The following is a 27,884-nucleotide window of genomic DNA, read 5'->3' on the forward strand; positions in this document are numbered from 1 at the left end:
ATATTTTTTTGGGTAAAACTCTGCTCAAGATGTTTTCAAATTATTTTAAGAGGGGGAAATAAGTACTTGTGAAAACGAAACGAAAGCAATTTGCTCTCTTCTTTGATTGCCAAATCTGCCGCCAATAATGGTAGAGCTGATGCCTTGTATAAAGAATATAAAAAGAATAAAGAATATTATAAAGAAATGTAGAAAAAATAAACCTAAACGTAAAACAGCACATAAATAATAAAATAACTTTTAATATAAGGCCTTGAAAAAATTGTATTTATATTTCTTAGGATATGACTTGAAGTTGCTTTCCAATTGATATAAAAGCATCCACAGTTTTATCAATATCTTCGGTAGCGTGAGCAGCTGAAATTTGAACACGGATACGAGCTTGTCCTTTTGGGACGATGGGGAAACTAAATCCAATCACATAAATACCCCTTTCTGTAGAGAAAAATAAATATAGTTCAAGAAAAGAGACATATATATACTACCTAGAGTTGCAAATTATAAGCAACCAAAAAATAATATTGTAACTCTGACAATTTTAAGAATATTTTTGATAAGAGTGTACCTTGGCTGGGATTAGTATTGTACCGGTCTTATTTATTTGGCCCAGTTCAGTCTTAGGACCGATCTTATGGGTTCTTCCGACTATCAGTAGAATTTTTCATAAAAATATCTATGGTTGATTAAGCCCCAGATAAGATACATTAATTGCGGAAAAAGTAATGTCGTATTTCCCGCTTTTTTAAATCTAAGTATATTTTGTTCATTTGGTTCATTTGGCATCGGATCATACGATAAAGTGTTGTGAAGGTCTGTGTGTATACTACAAAATATTTTCGAACAGTATTGTGCTTGGCCCGTTCAGTTGGGAATTATCGTGCGTGGAGTATGAAGGTCTCAAAAGGAAGAAATTCACCATATTTTACTTTTTTACTATCTGAAGAGGAAAAGTGTGTTGAAAACGATCAAAAAATTTGCTATGTAAAGGGGGCCAATACTCTTGGTTGTACAACAGTGGCTGTGAATTTTATAATAAATTAATTTTCACAACAATTCCGCCTTCTACGGTGTACAGCTCGACCGTTGATAGATGAATAGGAGACAACAAGACATCACCAAGCCGCAATCATCTTTGATGACGCGCGAGAAGCTCTGGGAGATCGTATGGGAAGCTCATATGCATCCACCCTACAGTCCAGAACCTGGCAGCAAGTGACTATCAGCTGTTCCTGTCTGTGGCCAGGGTGCTTGGGTGTAAAAATTTAGCCTCAATTGAGGCTTGTGAAAATTGGTTGGTCGGGTTTTTGCCAATAGGGATTAGGGCTTCTACAAGAAGGGCACTATGAAGTTGAATTCTCGTTGGGAACAAGTTTCCCAACAGAACAGGGCATACTTGGCTTAAATTGAATAATTTTAACACTTCTTAGAAAGCATTGAAATAAAATGAAAAATACGAAATTACTTTTTCACCAACCTGTTATGAGATATATTCATTTTCATTATCTTTATAATTAAAGGAAAGTTTGCGTGCATGAATGTATGAAAGCCAGTCACCGGGTGCACTGTACATAGTGCTCCACTTACACAAAGTTGCTTATTACTTATATCTCTTCTAGAATAATGAAAACATATTTGGAAAATAAAATAAAAACTGATCAGATTGCAAACTTTAGAAAATTTCAGAGACAAAAAAAAATCCTTAAAATTTACAACTATCAAAGTATATTTGCTATGATGACTTACCCAACATCAAATTTGCAAAATCAAACGCTAATTTGGCATCCCCAATCATAACAGGACAGATGGGATGATCATCACCACTCAGAGTAAAGCCTGCCTGGGTCATTTTTGAACGGAATCGTAAAGTGTTGCCATGAATTTTTTCAAAGAAGAGTCCAACATTAAGATGTCAAAAACTTTACTCGCAGATGATACTACAGCAGGAGGAATGTAATTGGAGAACAAATGGGGTCTTGTACGCTGCCTCAATAAATCCACAACCTGTTTGGATGCAGTTGTATAGCCACTAGATGCTCCACCAAGTACTTTTCCAAGAGTGGAATTAATAATATCAACTTTTCCTTCCAATCCAAAGAACTCTTCTGTTCCTCGCCCTGTTTTACCAAAAAACCCCGTAGCATGGCATTCGTCCATAAAGATCAAGGCGTTATATCTACAAGTATTGAGATAATAATAGCGTAAGTAAGACTTTCTTGGAGGAGTATGTTATTTACTTCTCTGCAAGTTCCACAATGTCAGGTAAGGGAGTCACATTTCCATCCATGGAGAAGACTCCATCTGTAACAATAAGGCGAGATCGAGCATACTTGCTTTCTTGAAGCTTGCTCTCCAAATCTAAGAGAGAAAGTATCAGGACATGGATTCAATAAGGAATGACATGCATAAATTTGATAGGATGGGTAAGTAAAAGGATATACGTTTGTAGGATCTACACGCATTCATCATACATACGCGTACGTAACCCCTCTACACCTTCTGATCCGGAATAAGTAATCAAAGGGATGTGTTAAAATATTTTTACAAATAAATGAAACATTATATTTACTTTATGCGGGAATATAACTTCTTTGTGAGTATTCCAGGTTTCTATAATTCCATATCACATTATGCTTACAACACTAGTACGTATATATTAGGGCTAGGATAGTACACCCTTCAGGGTACACGGTTTTGGTACAGTATAATTGTGAAAAGAAAAATTAATAGAATCATTTTTTGATAATTCATTTTCTGTATAAATAAGTTATTCCAAAATATATACTTAACTTCTCTAAAAAACAAAGGTTCATATAAAATGTTCCGAACCGAACTTCTGTACAACTTTCTACCTTACTAGCCTAATATATATATATATATAGCTTGAAAAGTGTTTGCACATTGTAATTTATTTTGTACATTGGGCCTTTCCACTAATTATACCGTGAGTTTATTTTTATTTTAACTTGTCCTTAATGACTAGAGATGCCATAAAACATGTCCTCCCATCATGTTATAATAAAAGAAACATAAATAAAAGTGGTCACCCTGTCAATAGGAAGAATATTTGAACAACTTAGCTGTTATGACGTTTCATTAGATCTCCTGGAAGTATTAGTGATTACTTAAGACTTAAATGTGTTTTCTTCAAGAATTAAATAATAAAGATTGCAGCTTTATCAAATAAAAAACCCTTATTTAGATTGTTAACTATAAAAAGCCCTTTCCGCTTCCTTGTACATGTTTTATACACACCGTAAATCCCACACAGAGTATGCCACAGGAATTTATATATGAAATTCTACACTTAACACTAGGAAATGATTCAATCTCAACTTGCCTTTCATATCCTTGTGAGCATATCTATACTTTTTGGCTTTGCATAGACGAATTCCATCAATGATAGAGGCATGATTTAAAGAATCAGAGAGAAGGGCATCCTCTGGACCCAACAATTTCTCAAATAAACCAGCATTCGCGTCAAAACAACTAGCATATAAAATTGTATCTTCACGTCCGTGAAAGCGCGAGATTTTATCCTCCAATTCCTATAAAAAGAAAATAATAATTTTGAAAAAATGAGTTGCATTTTGTCTGCGTCTAAAACTGAACACTCCTTTAAATTTTAGGCGTTTTTCCTTGTCTACAGGCTTGAGGGGCTTGACAAGGGGTTCTCTTGTAGACCTTAAGGCAAAGATCTTTCTTAACTAGCTGGTCCATGGTCCTTCAGCTGACGTTGAACTACCTGGAGAGGCCGCTGACGATGACCTTGCCTATCTTGTCCTCGACAGACTTTTCACGGGAGCAACCATTTCATCCGACCTTCGAGGCCTTGACATAGATCTTGTGGTTGCCTCAGGAGTCCCTTTGGCTACCACGCTGTAAACGGTGGTGCAGATGCAGTTCAGAGCCTTGGAAATTTTAGGGGGAGTTTTTCACAGTGCGGAAAGTTCCAAAATTGCCACTCGCGTCTCTCCATATTATCGCTTGTTGTTTCACTGTTGCTATTTAGATTTTGCTGGAGTTTTGTTTATAACTAGTCAAAACCCTTGCCTCGAAGTATAAACCGGTTTCGTCTCAATAAAATCACGAATATGTGCATGGTGTAAAATTTAAATGAGTGTTCAGTTTTTAGACGCGCACACCGGTATAGATAAAAGTAAGAACTTTGCAAGACTGTTGGACTCAAATTATATAAAGTACACCGTAGTGGCTCCCAAACTTTTTAAGTTCGACCCTTAAATTATGTGGTTAGACAAAAAGAGAAATACAACTTAGAAATAATAGAATATATATTATAAATATAAAATCAGCGGTATATGAACTATTTCGAATCTTTTCAGTCCTATCAATTCTCTTTTGCGGTAAATAAAGTAAGAATGTTGACTTACAATACAAATAACATTACAGGCTGGGCATGTACAAACAGTTTTATATACGTATCAAGACCTTATTTTCACGTTTGTGCACTGAGCATTGAGCAAAGTAAGTTTATTCTATGTTTAATTTTAACACAAAAAAACTCGAAAATCATTCTCCACGTATCGCGATGTGTTATTTTTGGGAGATAGCTATACGAACAAGATATTTAGTGATACTAGACATTGAGCAAGTAAGTTTATTCTATGTTTAATTTTAACACAAAAACTCGAAAATCATTCTCCACGTGAATCCATGATGTGTTATTTTGGGAAGTAAAGCTAATACGAACAAGATATTGTGGACACTGAGCATTGAGCAAATAAGTTTATTCTATCATTTAATTTTTAACACAAAACTCGAAAATCATCCTCCACGTGAATCCGCGATGTGTTTTTTTTGGAAAGTAAGCTAATACGAACAAGATATTTAGTAGACACTCCATATTTAAAAGCAACGATGATTCCGTGTCGTTGAATAATTTTTCTACTTATGTCGTTTATATTTCTACATAAATATCAAAATCTGAGCATTGCGTGATTGGAAAATATTAAAACCAAATGTAAATCAACGATAGTTGATTAAGTCTCTTAATTTATATCTATATGTGAATTAATATTGGAGCCTTTATAAAATTTATGTGTTTTTTTTTTGTTCTTTGGAATTGGTGAAAGAAATTATAAGGTGAGGATTGAACATCTTTTAACGGTTTTATATATTTTCTTAAAATGGAAGGATGGTTCAAAGTTTCAAAAATAAAACTTTTATAAGAAGTATTTCTTTGCATAGAGATTTTTTTTTTTAATGAAAGGAAATGCATAAAAAAGTTGTACACTTTTTCAATATATTAAATAGTGATGTATCTTCTTCTGAAAATATATGAAAAGCAGAAAAGAAATTAATCACTCATTTTTAGCCCCTTTTTCCAAAAGAAGAAAAACTTCTAACTTTTAATAAAAAAATTTCTAGTATAAAACATTGCAGAGGGAGCAGTGCCCCTCTGCGGACACCTGCTGATATACTTCATATTGAAAGATTTTGTTGATCAATGAAACACTGATCCGTTCTCAGTGAAGTGGACTCCGAAATATCCCATACACCCTCTCCCCCATCCTAAACAATCTTTCAATTGGTACTCCCCCCACCCCCCACCGGTACTCGGTACTGGACGTCATAAATGAATAACCTCTATGTATGTACATAGAGGTCATGTATTCGTCTCAAAGTTCAGACGTCACGTCATATACCTTAAAAGTGCGTCCGATTAAGGACATGAAAGACCATTCTATGCAATAATCATGATAAATGACGTCATTATAGAATCGAATCAGTGATATTCATTGCTATATCTATAACAAATCTATAGTTGACAATAAATGGATCATATATTTCCATATAAGTGGGATAAGTGGGTGCTTCACTTTTTTTTCTCGGCTTGCTAACGTTTAGAATAGATAAGCTATCCTTTACAATTGTTATAAAATATGGGATTTTTAAATTAGGACCAACACCACAATGGTTATATTTCCATGTTCAATATCTTCCAAAACATACATCCTTATATACATATACCTACAATTATATCTGTTGTCCAACATGACAAACTCGTTACATATTTATTGGGTGGTCTGTTTCGTAGAAAAATACCAAACAGACCACCCAATAAATTCATTAACTCTGATTTATGTCAATTTATGTTTTGCCGCACTAAAAAAGAAGGAAAGACCATAAAATAAATAAAAAAAAGTACTTTTTCTTCTACATGGAAGAGTACAAACTCTAATACTTTGAAAAAAAAAACAAGGTCAATATCTATACTTTTAAACCTCACATGAAACTAAAAAGAAATCATTTAGAAGAGATAATCAGTCACAATCATTATTCTGCTACTATCAAAATATGGTTTTAACTAAAAAAAATTTAATTTTTGTACAAAAATTTCAAATATTAAATTTTTGAACAAAAATTTCAAAAATCCAGGGTTATTCACAATAAATTTGATTTTTTTTTTTTTTTCAAAACATCATTTTTCATGATAAATTCAATTTGGTGGACTCCTACGACTATGAACTTAGTGTACAAAGCTATGATATTGAAGAGTTTTCTAATTATAACGTTAATGTTCAAAATACTATTAAACTAATTATTTAAATTGATGAATTTGTACTCAAAAAATAAAGTATCAACTTCAGTTCGTGTTCGTGCAGGATCATTATGTAGTAAGTTTTATTCAAATAATTAATAAATATGAAATATTATTCTTCGATTGATCTTCGGATACTAATATGATTAATTCATAAAGTCAGAAGGGTCGAGTGTATTTGGACAATGAGTCAAATGGTCGCATAATAATGGCTGGATTCAGAGCCAAGATCACAAAATATTATTCCAAACTGAAACTATTAATTCAAAAAAAAAATATTTTTATATCCATTTGTTATATTTAATATTAGTAACTTCTATATCGTATCCTTTGTCCTCATTAATTTTTTGATTTTCTGTGTATAACTTAAATATTTTTCCCGTTAATCATTTAATATTTCACTGTTCAGACGCTTTAAAATGAACTGAAAGCATGAACGGGCCTTAAATTCTCCTGAATATCCAAGCCTGTTTTTTATATTTATAAATACATATAATGATGTTAATTTTTTTTATTCCTTTGTTTTAATTGGAGATTTGTCTCCACTTGAAGTACTCTACATTGATATAAATTTTGAGAACGTGGAAATTTTGTATAGAATAACAGAAATAAGATTATAGTCTGCATTTTTGTAGCCATGTCTATAAGAAGTGTTACGATCAGATATTTGCATAGTATACAAGTATATATGAGAACAAAGAAACTTGACAAGGTAAAAAAGTACGAGGCAAACGTGTTTGAGGCGAATTCTCCGAAAAACCATTTATTTGAGAGGTTGTATTAGTGCATGCCTTTATTTTAGAGATATGCAATTAATTTTTTGGATAGAATATGCTTAAATAAATTTATACACGAATTTTGAGCATAATTGAATAAAAATTGAGGTAGTCATTCATGTTCAAGTAAGAGTCTGGTCAAATTTCGACGCCATTTTTTGAAAAACATATATATTTGATTTTTTTAAATCAAGATGCTTATATTTCTAGAATTAATGCATTCCCTGATCGCAAAATTTTCAGAATTTTCATATCTAAGTGGTGTCTACACTCACTAAGAAAATTAGCCAATTCTGAAATATGTGCTTAGATTTTTTCTACATTTTGGTGGAAATCACCAATTAGAAACCTTTTTTCATTTCCAAGAATATTTTATTTTTGAAAGTAAGTCAAAATGACAGATTTTGGAGTTTTTGGTTAGTAATGGAGATTTATTTTGAAGTTTCCTTTAATTGGTGAGATGGGGTCTGACTGAAATTAAGGATCTATAATAGTTTTTATAGACACCTTTATTTTTGCTGGCTGTTTTTCTTTGTCATAAAGTTGTGTTCAATTCAAATGTCTTTTTTGATTTCTAAAGTCATTTGTTAAAGTTTTTTTTTTTTGAAATTGTTCCATAATGTTTAACAAATATGATAACTCTAGGTTCTACAGATGTGAGTATTACAATATGTATTTGAAGTTTAACAATAAGTTGAAAAAGCAAATATAGCAAGCTATTGTTGAAGATACCATCTACATAAACACATATTAATTTGAAAAGTAATTTTAAGGTATACACTAAGATTAATATAAAAAAATGGTTAAAATATATTTGACTTTTACTCGTATCTATATTTTAGGTCATTTTTCCAGGAAAGCAAACGAGCACAGTTGTACATGGGACCGTTTAAAGAACGGGGCATTACTATAAAATGCATGCAAGGTGTAACAATCAAATCCGGGGCTTCAGATTGCCAGATTTTTCCGGCATATTTGAGGACGAAATTCAGTTATGTGTTTTATAATGGTGAAATATAGGTACATATAAATATTTCACTTAGGAGCTAAATCACTCCCACATGGAGTAAACAAAAGAATATTTATAGTCTTATTATATTTTCAGTAGCAGAACGCTGGTTCACTGTTGTCATGATTTTGATATTATCAAAGGTGAGGTCTCAAAAATCACAGGGATCGACAGGAGAAAAAGGTTGTCTTCATTTGACTAGGCCGATCTCAATAGATTTGAAACAAATTTTCTATTATTTTTGATTTTTCAATATAAAACTACACAGAACGAAATAAAATAAAAATATATTCAAGTACTATGGTAGACAATTTCAAATGTATTTCAGTTAATTTGGTCAAGATTTGTGTATAATTAACCAAAAGACCAGAATAATACACCTTTAATTTTTGAAAAAAAAAAAAAAAAATTGAGTATGGAAAAGTCCGTGTTCACTTTGGAAGATATCATTATAAATCGATGAAATTTACAACAGATACTGTTTGAGGAATATAGAATACTAGCTTGGAGTTGTTAAGTGTTGATGAACTTTGCTTTAATAATATACATATCTACTCCCCTTTTATCTTCTTTTTATTATTACATACTGAGCTAAACTACACACACTAAGTGAAAAACATAATCTTAAGTCCCATTCGTTATTTTATAGATGTACTTCCCTCTTCTTTTCTTTTTTAAATGACATACTGTGTGTACAAGTGCACACGCTCGATATTAAAATCGAGTTTCTACAGACAGACAAACTTTGTTTTATAAATATACGATTGAATGATAGTAACTCATATTTTCAAATTTAGAGGATTAATTTAATCTGGCATGAATTAAAGTATATAGAAAATTGCCTTAATCATATCATCACGATAGGTGTTAATGGGCTAAGGTTTAAGCTCAATTCAGTGGGTTATCCTTGTTTTTGAGCAATTTATTTTTTTTAATTTTTATAACTGAGATTAAATAGGGAAAAAAAAGTCAAATTACCTTATGAATGTTTTTTGTTCCATAAATGAAATGAACAGAGCTTAAACCACCTCCATGGGAGTCCATTGCCATTTGTACTGATGAGACCACTTGTGGTTGACACTGTTATATTTGTTAAAAAGAAAATAAATAAAAGTTAACATAAAATTATACAATGTAAAGGCCCTGGTGACGAAATGAGAGTGAAATGTAATCCATAATAATCTTTTAGGCTGCAAATAGTAGACTTGTGATAAATATGGTTTTAAAAATTTACGATTCTTAGCTTTGTATAAAGGTATTGATGCCAAATGAAGAGCTAAATAAAATTCGAATTTAATACGCAAGAATAGAGCTCGGATGAAACCGAGAAAGACACAATATTCAACAAGGAGGTGTCTGAGCTCATATCTGTACCCTTAAGAATCTTAAAAGGCTGGGAAATGCCCTGGAGGTACAAATGATCCTCTAAGGCTGAAAATGAGATATGGTCCCTAATAGTCCAGATCTTAATCCTATGGACTATTTTGCGCAGGGTTATCCAATATCATACCAATACTGACCATATCTGACAATCTATGTTAATTTTGTGGAGTTTTATCATTATCAAAATTATTTTGCAAAAAGATCATTGGATGAATGTTTTTATTACTGAAAAAATCATGTAAATCGTGTATATCAAGAAATTGATGATACCTTAAGAAAATGAGGCAAACATGAAATTAAATTTATCTGAAATATCGTGAGTTATTTTTGAGCAGGAGAATTTTACATTTTTAATCAAAGACTTTTCATTTCTTGCTAAATTCAAAGATTTGAGTTCATTTTGGACAATGGTTCACAGATTTTCAATTAGAGACAAATCATGATTATTGCTAGTTTATGTACTTTAAGTCTAAAATGATTTTCAAGTTTGTTCCAAGTCTATCCTCTTCAAATAAAGTGATGAGCACTTGCAAAAAGATTCCCTTGGACATGTGAGACAAAAATTTCCTCTCCAAAGTTGATTTACTTTATCTACTTCTTGTATTGTTGGGAGAAAAACCTTGTCCAGGATGTTCTCCACACAGTATATGGCTGCCAAAGTTTACCCTCGGTAGCATAATATGCAACTGAGTCAGTATTCTGGTGCTCATAAGTATCCACTTGAATTTCCTGGAGAAATTAAACAGTTTCATTAGTATCAACGTCTTCCTTACTACAAGCCCATACTCGATCAGTTTGTGAATTATGATGGTGGAATAACCGAAATGGGACTTATCAGAGCATAAAATCTTCCTCCACTTCAAAATGTCACGATGTCTTCTCTCCTTGCAGAGTTTAAAACGTTTTTCCTTTTGAATTTTTGTTAATCTTTGCTTAAGCTAGGGCTAGGATGGAAGACCTATAAATATTAACTTCAGTATTTTCTCAATTTCATGGGACACTTAATTACCCTTCTTTGTGAGTAGATCCTTGTAGATTGACGTCATTTGGTCAGGGATTTTCCATGGCAACACCTCATTCCAACTAATACAGGCTTTAATTAGAGATTGCACAATGCTATAAATATTTTTAGCATGTTTTGAAAAAAAAGATTGAAATTGTATTTATTTGGAATGAGGAATTTTATATGAGTGCATCTTTCCGAGCTTATAATGATTTTTTCAAAGGTATCATCCATTTCATGACATACTGTATTCTCTCACAAATCTTAATCTACCACCTAATATTATGAGTGTCAAAACAAAAATTGTTAACACTACTTTATAGGGCATTAATTGAGCCACCCCAGGACCCCTAAGATACAGGAATAAACACAATATTACCTTCAGCCCATTAAAAATAAAGGATAAAGTCTAATTCTTATACCCACTTTTTTTTTTACTCTCCTGTATAATTTGATTAAGGTCAGATTCATTATTTTGTAAGAAAAGTGCAGAATGGACGTCTCCATTCAACTAAAACCTCTTTGGTTAACTCAGTCGAATGGCCAAAATGGAAGGGAACTTTCTAAAGAAGCCCTGCACATCTTTTAGAAGGTGGATTCAGAATGAAATAAATTATTTCGATTCAGTGGATGCAAGACATCTATCAGCTATCAGTTGTTATTTTTTAAATAACGATTGTATTCCATATTTTCTGATAAGGTTTTTTTTTTTGTATCAATTTCATCACCGGGCCCTGTAATAAAATCCTTACTGAAAGACCCAAATAATTATTGGCACAAAAGTTTAAAATAGGTCCGCTGCAGCCATCAACACGGATATTAATGTCCTGTTGGAAAGAAAAGACTCCCTCTGTTTTCAATGTACTATCCGACTCTTCCTCTAAGCGTTTATTCACAATCTTCAAGGCAGAGGAGGACATTGGACGTGGGACATAGCAATGAGTATGTCGAAGTATATCACAAAATACTTTGGGAAAAATATACAACATGAAAGAATATAATTTTCATTATATTAATTGTGTTATTTTTGGGTTCTTTAATACAAATGACTAAAATATAAGTATTCTATATTCAAATTACTTCAGTAATTTAATATATAATTAAAAAAAAAAAAATCATAGTATCAATATATAGCTGGTAATTTTGTAGAACGACCAATATTGTAATCACCACCACTAACAAAGTTGAATAGAGTTGATGTTTTTGCCTCTATTTGTGAGTAATCAGGATTACGCCAAACTTTACAAGATCGATTTTGATCAAATTTGGAACGAAGATTATATACGGTCAGTCAAAGTAAGATGCCATTAAATTTTAAGTGGTCAATATCAAATTAACACAAAACCTAAAAAATGCATAATCGACCATACCTTCGGAACAAATTGAGATACATGACTCAATTTTGTTTTTAAGGTGTTCGATGTTCGTGCTATACTAAGTGCGAATTCTAGCCAAATAATGTATTTTAAGACGAAGAAATTGCAAGTTGTATTATTTGGCTTTAGGCAGCTCAAAAGTTGGGACTTGTAAATAATTGCATTAAAATGAATTTTCCCAGAACCCCTAATCAACCACCCCTCCTTTGCCCGGAAAGGTTTCTGGATGAAGTAAGTAGTAAAAAAAAATTATAAATTACACTTTTTATTATCATAAATAAAAAAGCTATACCCACTTAAAAAAATGACTTGTGTTTTATGTAATATATTCAGAAAGTATCAGCATCAAGTTCGATATAATATATAGATACATTTATCATAAATGTAAAAATAATAACCCTTTTAGATTAAGGAAATATTATTAGTATTTAATTGTTATAGACAAACTTATATTGAATAAAAAATAACATATTAGCTAAATTTACTCCTTTTCATAAATTATGCTTATCTTTTTTCGTCTAATCTCTTACTATATTTTGGGACGTGCAGCATTTATAGAACTCTAAAAGTGACGGATTCAACATTAGGAATTTATTAAATAAATAAAAGTAATTTTTAAATATGTTAAGCTTTTTTTATTTATGACAAAAAAATATTAGATAAGATTTTTTTTACTTAATACAGAAACTTTTCCGGGCAAAAAAAGGGTAGGAGGTTCTGTCAGGGTTTCCCGAGCAAATATATTTTAATGCAAGAATTTGATTTTTTATTCCCGTGATACTCCTTAATATCTGGGGCGTTCAGGTAAATCTGGGCTACCTTTAACTGCATCCTGATTAATAAGAGAAGAAATTAGAGGTTTAAAATTGTATTTACAAGTTGTTGTTTTTTTGCAAGAAAGTGGAGTTATTAATTTGGAGTCCCAGAAAATACCTTTGCGCACCATTTCAGGCCTACGAGGAATTTGTGAGTGGGTGTTTTATCACTCCAGGTCTTATGAGCTTTTATCTTATGTCCCCTACTCCTTCCAGCGGTTATAAACGATGTTGACTGTGCTCTTTGGATAGCCAATCATCTCCTTGATGTACGCTGGGCTATGTCCCGTGCAAACTAATTCAATTATAGTGTTCCTCCGGGTCTCCTCCATCGTAAATACTTATTTTAAATTAAAAGTTGCGCAACTAACTTTAAACTAACGTTCAACCTCTCACTTTAGCATTGAAATGCCCGAGTTAAATGCTTTCCTTATTGTTCAGGATGTAGTTAGGTAGGTCTGGATTTACATGAACGACCCTGTATATTATGATGCAATATCCATAGATGACAGTTTTTCAGAGGGCAATATTCCTAGAACCTTAAGTATTTTGGTGCAAATTTTGCTGTGACTGAGTACAACCAGCTCATATAGTAATTAAGTAAAAAAGGTTGCTATTGTTCCCTATCTAACCAACTAATATGCCATTGATCTATTGAGAATTAACTCATTAAGAAATAATTATATTTTAAGTTAAGATAATTTAGTTATCCTCTCCATCTTAAATGCTTCTTTTAACAAATGATAAATTAGCTCATATTTCATGTCCTTTATTTAAATTCACAAAGAGATACATTTAATGAACGTTTAAGAAAATTATCCAATGACATGTTGTTATACTTTTATTTTATAAGTGAATGCTTTATAATCCTATTTTTATGAGAGAACTGAAGTGTTTAAAACAACAATTTATTGTATTTTATACAAACAAAAATCAAATACCTACTCTTTTCCCCCGTTGATATCTTATTGATAGAGATGGTTTATTTTGTAAGAGGCCGAGTAGAAAGTGGGAGCAAGACGACATATGGTAACCCTCAATTATGATCCTTGTTAATATACGCTACCTGTTTTATAATTTTGGAGCGGGAAATGAATTTTTGCTATAAAGAGGAGAACCTTCTAAAATAAAATGGAATTATTGCAGGAAAAGATCCATAATTAGGTTTAAAATTTAAATTCATATATATGTATTGCATCTTCCTTTTTTAAATCAATTTATACCAAAGATAAGCGAGAATTCTTCTTTTAGAGGAAGATGTCAACACATGAAGAAAAAGAAAAAGAGCACACGCATGAACCGTTTACCCTTTTATTATTGCCATACTTAGTTTTCTGTTTTCATGCGTCCCTTTGATAGGGATTAGATTTTTTTAGCAGATATAAAATAAAAAAAAACGGTTGTTCATTTTTGTTCATTCTTTAATAGATCGTCGTGGTGTTAATATCTCCCACTGAAGACGAAATTACTACCTCTTTTCAAAAGTAAAGTCTTTTCGAAAGTAAGCCGCGTAATAAACATGGCTGTGGTGCTCTTGGTGGCTTCGTTACAAACATCAATCTCCAAGACTGATTAAAATTTGCAAAATTATTTGAATGCAAATAACTATAGATAAGTTAGAGAGCTAACGTTTATCTCATTAGATTGGCTGTCACGCAAAGACTTTAAATCGGTCTGATTCCTTCAAATCAAGTAATTGGAACCGGATGTATTCCGGCAAACCCAACATTTGTAATACCTTTTCAGAATCGCCAATTTCTAATGCCGTAATCAACAAATCATCCACAGTTATAAATAAAATATGTTGTTAATTAAATTTTTCATCTTTTTGTATAAAACAACTATCCCTCCAAAACGTCTCAATGAAAAGTTATCAGACGACTGTCTAAGGTTAATTAAATTAAAAATAGGATTATACCGATTGCTATATACAATACAACCAGTAGTACCTGGGATTGCTCGGGTATTTAGGCCCACAAACTTTGCATTAATAATTTACCGGGAAACCCGTTTTGGTTTATTCATCCCTATGATACTAATTTTGAAAGGTTAAGAGTCATTTTTTTCATTCACGATGATATTACCACAACGTTTTTGTCCCCAACCTTTTTACCACAATCGTTTTTCAGTTAACCCTACACTTTCATGAGTAGGCATTTGTCGTTTGTAGATGGTCCATTAATCAATAATATCTTCATATTCATTAAATTTAGGTTCGTTGATGTAATTTGATAATAGTTTTGAGACTGGGACAATCTTAGATGTGGTGACCTTCTTTTCGGAGCTTATTTCTACTGTAATAGAATAAATAGCTCTTAACACTTCCAGAGGGTCCTCAATTACTTTCCAATCATTGAAATTGATCGTCCTAACGATTTTTTTTAAAATTCGTTCCCCATATTTACAAAGAGACTGATAGTGGATCTAATGGACATAATTATACATTTCACTTAGTTTAAATTTAAATATCTGACGTTCTGACACTTAATGCTTTGGTCTACCGATTGGAGGTAGTATGTCGGCATAAAAACGAGCTCCTTAGTAAATTTGTAATTAGTTTGAAATTAATTGTATTTGATCTTTTCCCTTTAGACAGGGTATTACGAATCAGATCATAAAATTTGGGGTATATATCAATAAAAAATTAATTAACAGTTATAGTTTATTAAAATGAACCAACTTGAAGATTAAAAATCTCTCCAGCATAAGATATAAAGAATTCCAACGGGTAGGCACATCCTAAAGCAGCATGTACTTTGTCAAGTTATGTTTCTGATGACCTTTCCTTGAGCTACAAAGAACTGTTATTTAGCATATATAATTTTTTTGATCTTAGTTATAAATTTTGCTATTTTTCTTTTAAAATGATTCAATTATTTGTTGCATCTCGATAGTATTCTCCATAATCAAATTTGAACTATGTGCAAAGCAATCGATCCATGTCGTATTCAACCCTGATTCGCTAAACTCCGTAATACATAATTGGTCCATAATCAATAGTAATACTCACAACTTTTTTGATTAGATCAAACTCTATAGCCTTGTCACTCAAAAGCTCACCAATATTTGCAACATTATGAGATCTATAAAAGGACTTATAAGAAATACATAAGAGGGCCGTCATTTTATTCTCTTTATATATCTTAGGGAGAAGATATTCAGTCTTCCTATTGCGAGACAAAGGATCATAATTTGGGACTAAGTGTATTCTCTATTCTCTAAACCCTTTGCCTTCAACAAAGGATTATTTGTTTTAGATCATTGATCGGAATCATAGCTGCCTTTGATCAAGCTTTTCTTTTCGAGAGTCAGACAACTTTTTCTGGGCATAATCATAGATTGATGGTTGTAAAGTAGTAGTATTGATAAAATAATTTAAAGCAACTTCATGGATGTAAACAAAATGGCGTTTCATTGAGGCCGTGCTTTTGCCACCAGAAACTTGTATATTTTTGCTACATAGACTGGAAATCCCAATATTTTTATCCTTTTAATATCTGGAAAAATTCTAAACAATCCTTTTTTTACCCTCTCCACTTTTATTATTTGGATAAATTAGGGGTCGATTGAGAGGAATAATTTCCAGAATTAGAGTTAAAACTTGTTACAACTAGAATAAGAGATGCAGGGTTGACAATTTCACAATCTTCCAGTTCAAATAGAGATTCGATAAACAGCTAAACAGCACTGTTACGACCCCATAGGTCACCAACTTCACCATTACTTTCCTCTTCATTAAAATTCTGAATGGGCTATCTTTCATTATTCACGGGCTCATACAAAAAATTAACTGTTCGTCTTCAAAAAAATTATTTATCTAATACGAATTTAAAATTTTAATCAATAAATTCCTTCAAGATGTAACTACTATTTAAACAAAGAAGATATGCTAGGTTCTAAGATCTAATCTAGTAATGAAATGCCGCTTCTGCTTAGATCAACTGCCATTGAATTTTTTTTTTCAAATTATATTTAAACTTTAATCTCAATGGATATGTCAAACGAATTTTTAGCTAATAGATTGAAAATAAAATTTGTACATTCAAATTTGTGTATAAATAGGGAACCCTCCCTCGTGTATTTAGAAATATTCATTAATCTATATTTATGAAGACAAGTTTGTCGTATGTCCTTTTGTCTGAGGAGGATTTTTGATTATGTGCTTGATAAACTGCGTAATTGCAAGCAATGTCGATTACTCCTACTAGGCTAAAAAAATCAACCAAAAAACAGACAGACTAAGGGACTGGTCTCAAAGACGGATAGGACTCTCTTTTTTTAATATGACGTGCATGCTCGATTTTATAGTTATATCTTAGAGATCAAAGATGACTTACTTTCAACATAAATACATACAAACATACATACTTTGCTATATTAATATATATACTCCTACAGTGTGTGACTTGAATGAGCAGACGATACAAGTTACAAGTTTACTCATTACTCTTTTTAATTGCAACATCAGTCACAATAATTACTAACTAATAATTATAATTGCATGATGCTATCATATAATTTTGATTTATTAAAAGTGTGCTCATATCATGTATTTACGAGTAATTATATACCTCATTATAATGTACTACGGAATACCAATAATTAATTATAATTAAAAAAATGTATTAATTAGGTTTCAATAATTAAATATTTACATATATAAAAAAGTCAGGCCTTTTAAATTATTTAATTATTTTCCCCTTCTTCTACCCCATTTGTAGCGGGTACACTTGAGCCTTCATTTACAGGTTTTTAATATTATATGGCAGTAAAATGGATATTTTAGCAAAATAAGACTTTATTACCCTTAATAGTATTTCCATATGAGTAGAGTTGATATTTTTGTAACGCAAAAACTATATTCAAAAATTAGAAAGATGTTGCGTGTGGTCTTTCTTCTGTTAGGTTCTATGGTGTAAATTGTTTTGAAAGTCCATTATAAAATATGAATTTGAATATAATTATATTATTTTCCATGAAGGAATTCTACTTTAAATGTTTCAAATGTAGTCTTCTTTAGAGCAGTAACTCAGCAAACAGCTGATATTAAGAAGGTTCTTAATTCATTAATGCCATACGACTTGCTCCCGCTTTTTCCTCACACTCATTTCCCCTTATAAACTTATAAACACTTGTTATAAATTATAATTAAAGTTAACATTTTTGGAAGGGTAATTTAAACCAAAGGTAGGCAATAATTCTTACTTCAGATGGAGAATTTAACACCATCACAACGACCTATTAAGTAATGAATTAAAAAGAAGAACAAGCACACGCAACAACCGTTTTTCCTTTTCTAATTTTCAAAGGTAATTTTTTCAAAACAAACATTTCAACTCTAGTTATAATACAAACAAAGTTAGTGTACAAGTTGGATACTTTGGTCTTAGGTGAGAGCCCTTTCAAACAATAAACTCAATCCGAAGATGTATGCCTCTATTCAGAAAGTTATCTTTAATAAATTGTAACAAAGGAATTGAGTAAGTGTAGAGGACTGATAGAAAAAGGAGACCATGTTTCCGTACCACAATTAGCATCAAACCCCTTGGAATCTGTGTGGCGGATGATGGTTTTTGAAAGAATAGTGAGGAAATCGTCAGAACATTTAATCAAGCTACCTCTTTCTTTAGGAATTTCAGCCTGGATATGAGGGGCAAACGTCTACGTCAGAAGTGAGGAGGTTCTTCCAAAATCAACCATGATTCCTTTTTGTGATCATTTGAGGGGATGAAACAGCAACAAAGAAGCATATAACAGCATCAAAGGGATAAAACTGGGTAGTCAAAAAGTTTTGAAACATAATTTTAATTGCATTTTGAGAGGTTTTGGTTAATTTTATACAAAAGTTGTGTACCAAAAAAGAACTACTGATTGTTTACCTATTGATCGATTAATTTACCAAGTTCCTAGGATAAATATTAACGAAAATGGAGTAAAAAAGGAAAGAAGTGGCTCGTTTAGTCCGCGCAGGATTTATCAATTTTGATATTGTAAATACCTTTAATGTCTTACAAAACCACCGTCTGGAGGGTGGGGGTTAAGGTCAAAAATAAGGATGACATCAGTGATCGTCATAGAAGTGGATGTCGATCAAATTAAAGCTTGAACCAGCAAAAAAAAAGCTTGTTTGAAAAATACAAAGATGAAGATGACGAACATGGCGAAGGAGCGTTTGGTGAGCCATTTCATGGTGTCCAATGCCGTAAAAAAGCTGGTAGAAAGTCTCTTCGACATATTGAACGACTCTTGTTCACTCAACAACAAAAATCGTGAAGGATTGGATTGGCAAAAAAAATTCTGGGCTAAGGATTCTGGCCACCACAGAGCCCCGACCTGAATCCCCTTGATTAATTCATCCGATGGCGAATTAAAAGCTAGGCCTGTAGACAACGGTATTGAGCACTAAATCAATTGGTTGAGAAAAAGTGGTCATCAATGTCAAAGCACAACGTTGTCAACGTGTGCAAAGCGTTCCAGGGTCGTGGAGCGTATGATTGAGGCTGAAGGTGCTAAAATTCATAAATAATGTTCTCTACTTCTGATTTTTTTTAAATTTCATAGCATTTCATTTAAAGCCGCTAGGTGTAATCAATTGTTCAATGTTTTTATGTTCCAAGACTTTCTGACGGCCCGGTATTTGAGATTTTTTGAGAGATGATTCAAATATTGCTTCTCTCAGTTACAGGATTTTGAGCCAAATTCTTTAATTACCAAAGGAGTATCTGCCAGTTTGGCAATCAAGTGAGCAAAAATGACCATCGTTGAGCTGCAGGCTTTTAAGAGAAACTTATGACTAGATTTCATATAAACTGTTCGAGAATTTTGGGGGTACAACTGAAAGACACAAATTTTTAGGACACTATTCTGGGATGGGGGAGGGCAAGGTCATCAACATTAATGCCAAAAGTCAACAAATAATACATATGCGAAAGGGGCTTAGAAAGACATAAAATTTACTGACATCGTCTCCATGATTAATTTATAAATCAAAGTTATTAAAGAAATGGACTAGTTCTTCAGTATATTTATTGAGAAATACAGTATATTAAGCTAATTAGGTTGCGTGAAAATAAATCACATCAATATTCCGGAGGAAAAAAATTAAATCAACTATTTTGAATATGAAGCATCTATAAACTTGTTTTAAGCCCCTTACATCAAAATTATTTTTTCATATTAGTATATATGATTACTTAAAAATTAATGAAGAGTTCAATTTTTTTCCCCGGAATATTATTGTAATCTGTATTCAATGCAACCTAACTAACTTATTTTATGAAAATTCCTTATTATCTATTAAAACTATATTGACCAAAAATCAATCAAAATCGACCTTTTTAAAGGCCTTTTCTTTTTAAAATTGAAATGTAACGTCTATTATTTCACTTCAGCCAGGATATAAAGCACTTGAAAATATATATATATTCGCTTCAAAGTAAGGTCCTTCATTTTACTCGATTTTTTAGTGTTTATATACATTGTTTATTGATTGTAATCAAGATAAAGTAATGAATAATTCATTTTTCAAACTATGAATGTTTGTATTAATATGTTATTTACTTTGATTTTTATCTATATAGTTCTTTCATATCGAAATATGGTACTGAATCCTTGCTATACTCTTAAAACTTGATTTTTCTTTTTTAAAGATTTAAAGGCCAAACTTTTAGAAGTTGAAAGTTTTAATAGTTATTTTCGTGTTCTACGGCTTTAATAACAATAATAAATGTGAGTTTCAACCTGCGTGCAAAAATGCTGTTGCATGGTGTTATATTTCTAAATTGAATCAATGATTATCTTAAGATAAATTAATTTGCAAAACGAAGAGCACGAGATTAATATTTGGGTACTTTTTATTTTTTTATAACTTTTTGTTCGAAGGGGCATCGAGTATATTTGAATATTACTCTATAATTAACTATGCAATCTCACTACGAAAAATCATAAAATAACGTAATTTGTACTGACATCTCAAAAATGAGATCTTACAGGGAGGCAGATTTCAAAGGAAATCTCCTTAAACTAACGGACGTATTGGGCCAACTTGTTTTAAAGCTTTATGGTTAGCAGATCATTCGCATTGTATGGATCAACTTTTAAAGGGACTATTTATTTTTATAAGCTCTGCATAGTATAGTCTTCAAATCTATATAATTATAATCCAGTGTAGAATGGGCATGGTAAAAAAAAAAATCAACATGGTAACCCTGACAAATTGAAAAATGTTTAGGAGGAGCTCATGACGTTTCATTAGATCAACTAGAATCATCTAGGACAAGAGAGGAAGGAGAAAAGGAAATAAACTAGGAAATTTCCAGGAAATACTCTGATATCTATCCCAAATTCTACTCTCATTTCAACAAGGACTTACAATTATAACTCCGTAACAAATCTTGAGGGTTACACTCCGTCTTTTATGAGCGCAACCGAACGTTCTAACAGGCTTTGAATATAATTGAATCTATTTAGAAAAGGATGTTCCCTACTCAGGAATTAAATAATAATGACAACTATTAAGGAAAAGAAAATTCATTCTTCCGATTACCAATTCCAAAAAACAGGCCATCTAAGAAAAACCCCGGATTTACAACATTACTGAGGATCATAGATGAAAATCTGCATCGTGTAAAAAAAAAGAAACCGAAAATCAATTCATGGTTTACCATACCAAGCACTCCTTAGTACCTCAAGTACTATTTAGAGAGGTCTGAACTGACCATTAACTAAGGATATGTATAGGACTTTTAAGACAAGACAGGTTAATATCCCTTTTATATGTTATTTAAGAACTTTGATGAAATACATTCAGTTAATGTTAGTAATTCTACGTGGTGTGTTCCTTCATTGGTGATACCAATTTTAATTGCAAAAATGCCTTCTACTCATGCAAAGGACCTTTCCTCTGGGCGTGATTGCCTCACGATTTTCGAGCGCAGTCCTTCCGCCAGCGAAGCGCACGCCGTACGATGCTCCAACGTACGTCTTTCAAGGTTCAACGAGGAGGATCCAGAGACCTGGTTCATGAGGGCAGAATTTATTTACAAATCCCAAAAAGTAAAAGAGTGTTCCCACAAGCTAAACATTGTCGTATCTATGCTGCCTTCACATATCTTAAGATATGTACCTCCCGTGAATTTGACTTCTTTGAATGAAAATTTAAAATTGAAAGCCTTGAAACAATGGTGCATCTCACCTCAAGAACGTGTAAGAAGAGTCATTGATCTTCTCAAGGGCAAATCGATGTCGTTCAAGAAAGTTCTTGTTACCTTTAATAATCGCTTATTGGACACATCATTCGTTCCTAACTTGTTAGGGACTATGTGTAAGGAGGGTCTGGTTAGATCTGTTCCAAACTCCCACCGGTGTATGTCCCGTATAGCTTTGTATGGCTATCTCTGAGGCCTGACGTTAATTCTCTGATCGGTGAGTGTTTGTCCTGTCAAAAAAAGGCCCTCAGTGCATAAAAAACCTTATTAAATAACGTAATTTAATCAGAATCCCGGTAGGCTAAGTACCATTTACGTCTACCTCGTTGGGCCACTGCCTCTATCAAAGGGATATCGATTCCTACTAATCGGGTTTGGATACGGCTGCAAGATGGCCAGAAGTACTTCCCTTACAAGACACTAAAGCAGAAACTATAGTGAGCGCCTTTATCGCTGTATAGGTATCGAGATTAAGAGTCCCTCAGACATTCAATCCGATCGGGAAGCTCAATTTACTGGTTACATATGGAAACGCTTGGGACAAATTCTCGGTTCGGGTAGCCAATTCACCACCTCGTATCACCTCAAGTTCAACGGCCTTACTGAGAGATTTCCCAGGACTTTGAAGACTACTTTCGCTTCAAGAATGAATCAAAAGGTGAATCTTTCGTAGACGCTCTTCCTTTCATGATATTGAGCCTTCGTTCTGCCATCCCAGCTATTACAGAAGCAACATTTTCTTCAATGTACTATGTCTTAGGTTCATCTCCGAGGCTACCGTTATAGTTAACCGAACGCACTGGTATTCCCAACGATAAGAGCATGTTTGAGATTTTCAATGAGATGAAACATGCTCTACCTAGAGTTATCTCCGAGCCTCTGGCGAGAGTGAGGGATTCGTTGGAAGCTCTTAAAAAGTTGGATTATGTTTTTGTCAAATATAAGCCGATTAAACGATCCCTGGCTTCTACATATTTCGGCCATTTTAAAGTCTTGTCTAAGTCGGACAGAATATTTAGTCTTCACATGGGATATCGAACCGACTTCGTGTCAATCGGCAGCTTGAAAATAGCTTTTTCGGAGTTAAGGATATTCTTCCATCATACAAGTACGACTCTCCGAAATAAGAATCTGCATTTCGTTTCTAATTTAATGTTATTTAATTACGGTATTGTTTTTATTTAATGGATTAATCCATATTTAAGACAAGACAAGTTTCCCACATTCATTTTATGTTAGTAATTTTTGTGCGTGTTCCTTCATATATCCATGAGTTAGAGACTACAGATCTACATTGGAGTTCTGGTCAAGTGGTTAGGTCCTTGTTATAAATTTTAGGTCATACTCTACTTACCAGTAATAAATCTCTACCTAGATCATTATTTTTTCCCCTTGACACTAAAGGTGACATAATGTTTGGACAAATGAAAAATTACTCTTTCTTCTGGAAAAACATTTTTTTAGCATTACACACTATTTTCAAAAAAAGCTTTCTTGCATAAAAATACTTTGCAAAATACATATAATAATCAGCTGTGAGAGGAAAGAAATAATGACAGATTCCACTCCGTAATAGCAAGGATATATAGGTTACTCGTATACCGATCCTCAATTATATTCTGAATTCAAATAGGACGTACACTTATAACTCGGAAACAAATCATCAAGTGTTTCTTTTAATACTATTTTATACTTATTGTTCTCTCTTCAAAAATAAAAGAGTAATGATGACAGTTTTGTAAGTACAAAATTATTTTCAGGTGGCAATTCAAAAGATGGAGATCTTCCAATTCCATATTTTTTAACCTTTGGTAATGTTATCCACTAAAAATATCACTCGATAAAACAAATTCTAAGCCAGGGCCCCCTCCTCCCCATCAAAAAGAAAAATTTTAATCACGCCTCTGTGTCCCCTTGACGGTGTGCAGAGAGCTGTACTTGCATACTAGGGAAGTTGCTTACTTGCCAGATTATTGTATACTTAAATGACCTCTCTTCAAGACTAAATGAAAACAGGTTTGGAAAATAATAGGGAGAAAGGAAATAAACACAAATCCCACTCCGTATCTAGCAATGAATATCAAGGCAGGGATCACTCCAATGCCGATCCTCAATTATAGTCCAGCAAGGACTTACACATATAGTTCCTCAACTAATCCTTAGCGTTGCTTTTCGTCTTTCATGCATTAGTAATCACTTTATACTTATATGTTATCTCTTCAAGAATAATGAGAACAGCTTTGGAAAATAAAATAAAACATACATTGATGATCTCAGAAATGGGTTCATTTCAACAATAACGAAATGTTGAGGTTTATATATCATAATATCCATAATTATCATAAAAAGTTGTCGATTGATAACGTTTGTGAAGTATTGTTTGACCAATTAGCTCCTTAAATGTGGCAAAATACATTTATGGATATCAAAATGAGATACTTAAATAGGCTGTTATGTCCTGAATACAGTATTACTCATAGGTGGGAAAAAGTAATTATACTGCAAATCCAAGTATAGTCGTATGTCTTTGCTCTCAAGTTCAAGTCTTTTAATCTTTTTGTCGAGCTCAATTTGAGTCCTCAGATTTATTTCCAGATAATTTCAGACATTTTTAGTTCATAATTATTACATAGGGTCTATCATGTCATTGTTTTCCTTAAGCTCAGAATAAATTAAAATTATTTTTATAGTCAAAATCGAGCTGTGAGTCTTTGATAGTGAGATCAAGTCGATTTGCATAATCTTCAAAATATGAACTCAAGTCTCGAATCCTATACACCACCTCCAGTGATAATACATTTGTCAATTAATACTTTGGAACTTCAAAGGTTCTAATCATGGTGGACATAAGGTTGGGGTTTCTACGTTGTCCGTCTCTTTTAACACTCGTAATATGAAGCTTTCATATGTTTCACCAAATATAAGATATGCATCTATGTCAGAATTTTGAAACTTCACATTACGAATATGCCATTAATATTACTTGAGGAGATTTAGGATAATTCTATTTGACTTTTGTAATATTAAAATTATATTAAAAATTAAGTATAATTAACCTATTAAAATATTTATTTTTGATACTCATGATCCTATTTAAGGAGTTATCCAAAAATAACTTCTCAGACATTAATTATAGCATAATGTACTTACTCCTCAAAAAATCGATCCTTAAATTCATACTAAGACTCATTTTTTTTTTTTTTTTTTTTTTGTCATGGGGTTATGTAGAAATATTTATTAAAGCTTATATGTCAAGTCTATAGCAAAACACTTCATTAATAAATGATTTTTTTTATTATTAAAATTTTAATGATTTATAGGACTTATAATTACTTTCAAACTTGAAAGTTGCATTGACAAATAACCACTCCAAAGAGCCATAACATTCATTTATTATTTTGCCCCTCTATCAATTACTATCTGTACTTCTCAATACTACGGAAAAAAAAGGATGGAGGGTTAAGGGTTCGGGAGCTAGATGGCTCGGGTAGTGAAATGCTTCGAGTTGAAAGGGCGAGTGGGGGAGGCTAGTTGTACAAGTCGATAAAGTGACACTTTCAATTCGCGCACTCCAAGGAGGGGTGTCTCCAGGACCACCTTCCACGCCATTCAGCAAGTCCGAAACGTTGGAGAGGAAGAAGAGCTCTGTCAAAAAGGCCAAACTGGACACGGAGGAGCTAAAAAAAACAGCCCAGGTCAATAATGAATTAGTGTTGGGTTTCGGACTGAAAATCTTACACTGGTTTGAGGACCGAACAGAAAAAAATAATCGGGTTTCGACCAAGTCTCAACTCTATTACGAATAGAAAGGGAATTCAGGTGTAATTATAGGGACTTTTGAACGTCTGGCCCGACTTTTATGCAGATGCACGGATTTGGTATTGGGCGAAAACTTAATAGGATTTTAAACGATAACTATGACTGAAAATATTATGAAATCTGACAATCTAAGCTTAAAGCAAAGTTTATGTCATAATAAAATCATGCCAGGGAGTAATTTAAATTTTTTGACATAAATTCGACTTCCTCTTAGTCTTTAAAATTTGGAATCATTTGAGATTTTGAATGGATAGAGAGTGCACATCAAACTCTTTTGAATGAGTATTTTGAGTTATTTTGAACTATTTTTTGACACTTTAAGCCCGTATGTGAACCCCTCGACTACTTCTTTTAGTTGCATGTCGAGAGGAATACCTGCAGTGTCTATCAACCAAACACAGAGACGCACAAAGCCACTGTCAGCCAGCACTGGACGTCATGACAGAGGACTACATCTACAGCGAGTGCCAGGCATTCTGCCCCCGCCTGAAAGCTATAATTGCCAGTAATGGTGGGTAAATTAATGATTAAGAGAGCTCAGACACACATCTAAATATATAGAGAATTTATCTTTTTGAAGTTATATTGTTAATTAATAAATTTTATCGTGTTGAAGTTTAAAAATCAAAGTGTTCAGATTTTAATGGACCACCCGGTATTTCAATTTGTTCCAAATTCATGATCAATTATGAAGTTTATTTTTACCTTTGACCTTGATTTCTCACAATTTAAAGGTCTCTTACTGTTACTTTAGATAATTTTTGTACCAAGTTTGATCAAATTATACCTGTAACTTTTGGCGTAATCCTGGGGACTAACAAACAAACAAATTATTTATCTGACAAACAAATAAAAAACAGAGTCAAAAGTATATCCCCCATTCAACTTTCTTGGCAAAGTTAATAATAAATTCACAACGGATTAAATATTATATAATGTAAGTATATTAAGCTTACATCTATTAGAGGATAGAGTTCTAATTGTGACGGAAGAACTCATGCCGTTGTTATTCCATTGATTGTAAATAATCTTCTCGTCGGATGTGGAAGAGGAATCCGAGGAGACGTAATTGCACTGTGAAGCAATATTGATGAATAATCTCAGAGTTGCTGCTGAATGTATTTATTATAGAAAACAATAAACAACAAAACAGAAAACACAATTGTTTTATCTCTTCTCAATCCCTCAAAGTCCTCTTTCTCTAGAGTGTGCGACAGGTTATCGTATTGTAACTTAATTTCTTCGAAAGTATGCATTACAATTTTTCATGTACGTCATATTTTTTCTTTCTATCTCAAAATTGGAGAGTGCAACAGCGGATAATTAAAATTCAATTTTCTCAACCTCTTCATAATAAACTACACGACGCGAGTTATATATTATTGGAGTAGAAAAGAGGGTTATCGTCTCATTCGACTTATTTGGGTAAAAATCCACTTTGAAGGATCTTGAAAATAGATGGAAGGACTCATTTTACAAAGGAGGTTATGAGTTCTTCAATTATGGAGTATCTGGGGTGGGAGACTCGGAGTCGATCATTGAACTAAGGGATGAGCCCAGCAGTTGAATGGATATCTTTTCATTGGCTTGTACACCTCATATAATGTACTACGCCTCTTACTTGTATATATTATGAGCCCTGATAATATAATTACTTTAATGAATACCTTGCACCAGAGTCGTGGTGTGCAAATTCGTCTCTCTCAGTCTTCAATGGCAATAATATATAATTCGCTTTGATAAAATTCCGTTGCAATGATTGAATTTCAACTCCCCACTTTCTCTATCTCCAATTTTGAGATAGAAATTAAAAATATGACGTAGGAGCAAAATTGTAAATCATACCCCTCTTTTCAAGCGGTTAGAGTTCAACTAATCAAGTAGTGACGATTAGGAGAGAACTTTATAAGTGTTTGAAGGAGTTAATATTACTGATGA

The 27,884-nt window shown here is 32.6% G+C and overlaps 1 protein-coding gene across 1 annotated transcript; it reads right to left on the minus strand.

Annotated features, from left to right (window-relative positions):
• On the minus strand, positions 1-27,884 carry LOC121123447 (2-amino-3-ketobutyrate coenzyme A ligase, mitochondrial-like). Its single transcript, XM_071890554.1, is given in 8 exon segments — positions 1-435; positions 1,744-1,884; positions 1,887-2,173; positions 2,235-2,355; positions 3,338-3,545; positions 9,323-9,424; positions 11,483-11,697; positions 26,903-27,884. Coding segments are annotated over 8 exon segments (1,275 nt in total). The 5' UTR covers positions 26,946-27,884; the 3' UTR covers positions 1-277.

Source organism: Lepeophtheirus salmonis, chromosome 8 (genome assembly GCF_016086655.4).
Source record: "Lepeophtheirus salmonis chromosome 8, UVic_Lsal_1.4, whole genome shotgun sequence".
Classification (NCBI taxonomy): domain Eukaryota; kingdom Metazoa; phylum Arthropoda; class Copepoda; order Siphonostomatoida; family Caligidae; genus Lepeophtheirus; species Lepeophtheirus salmonis.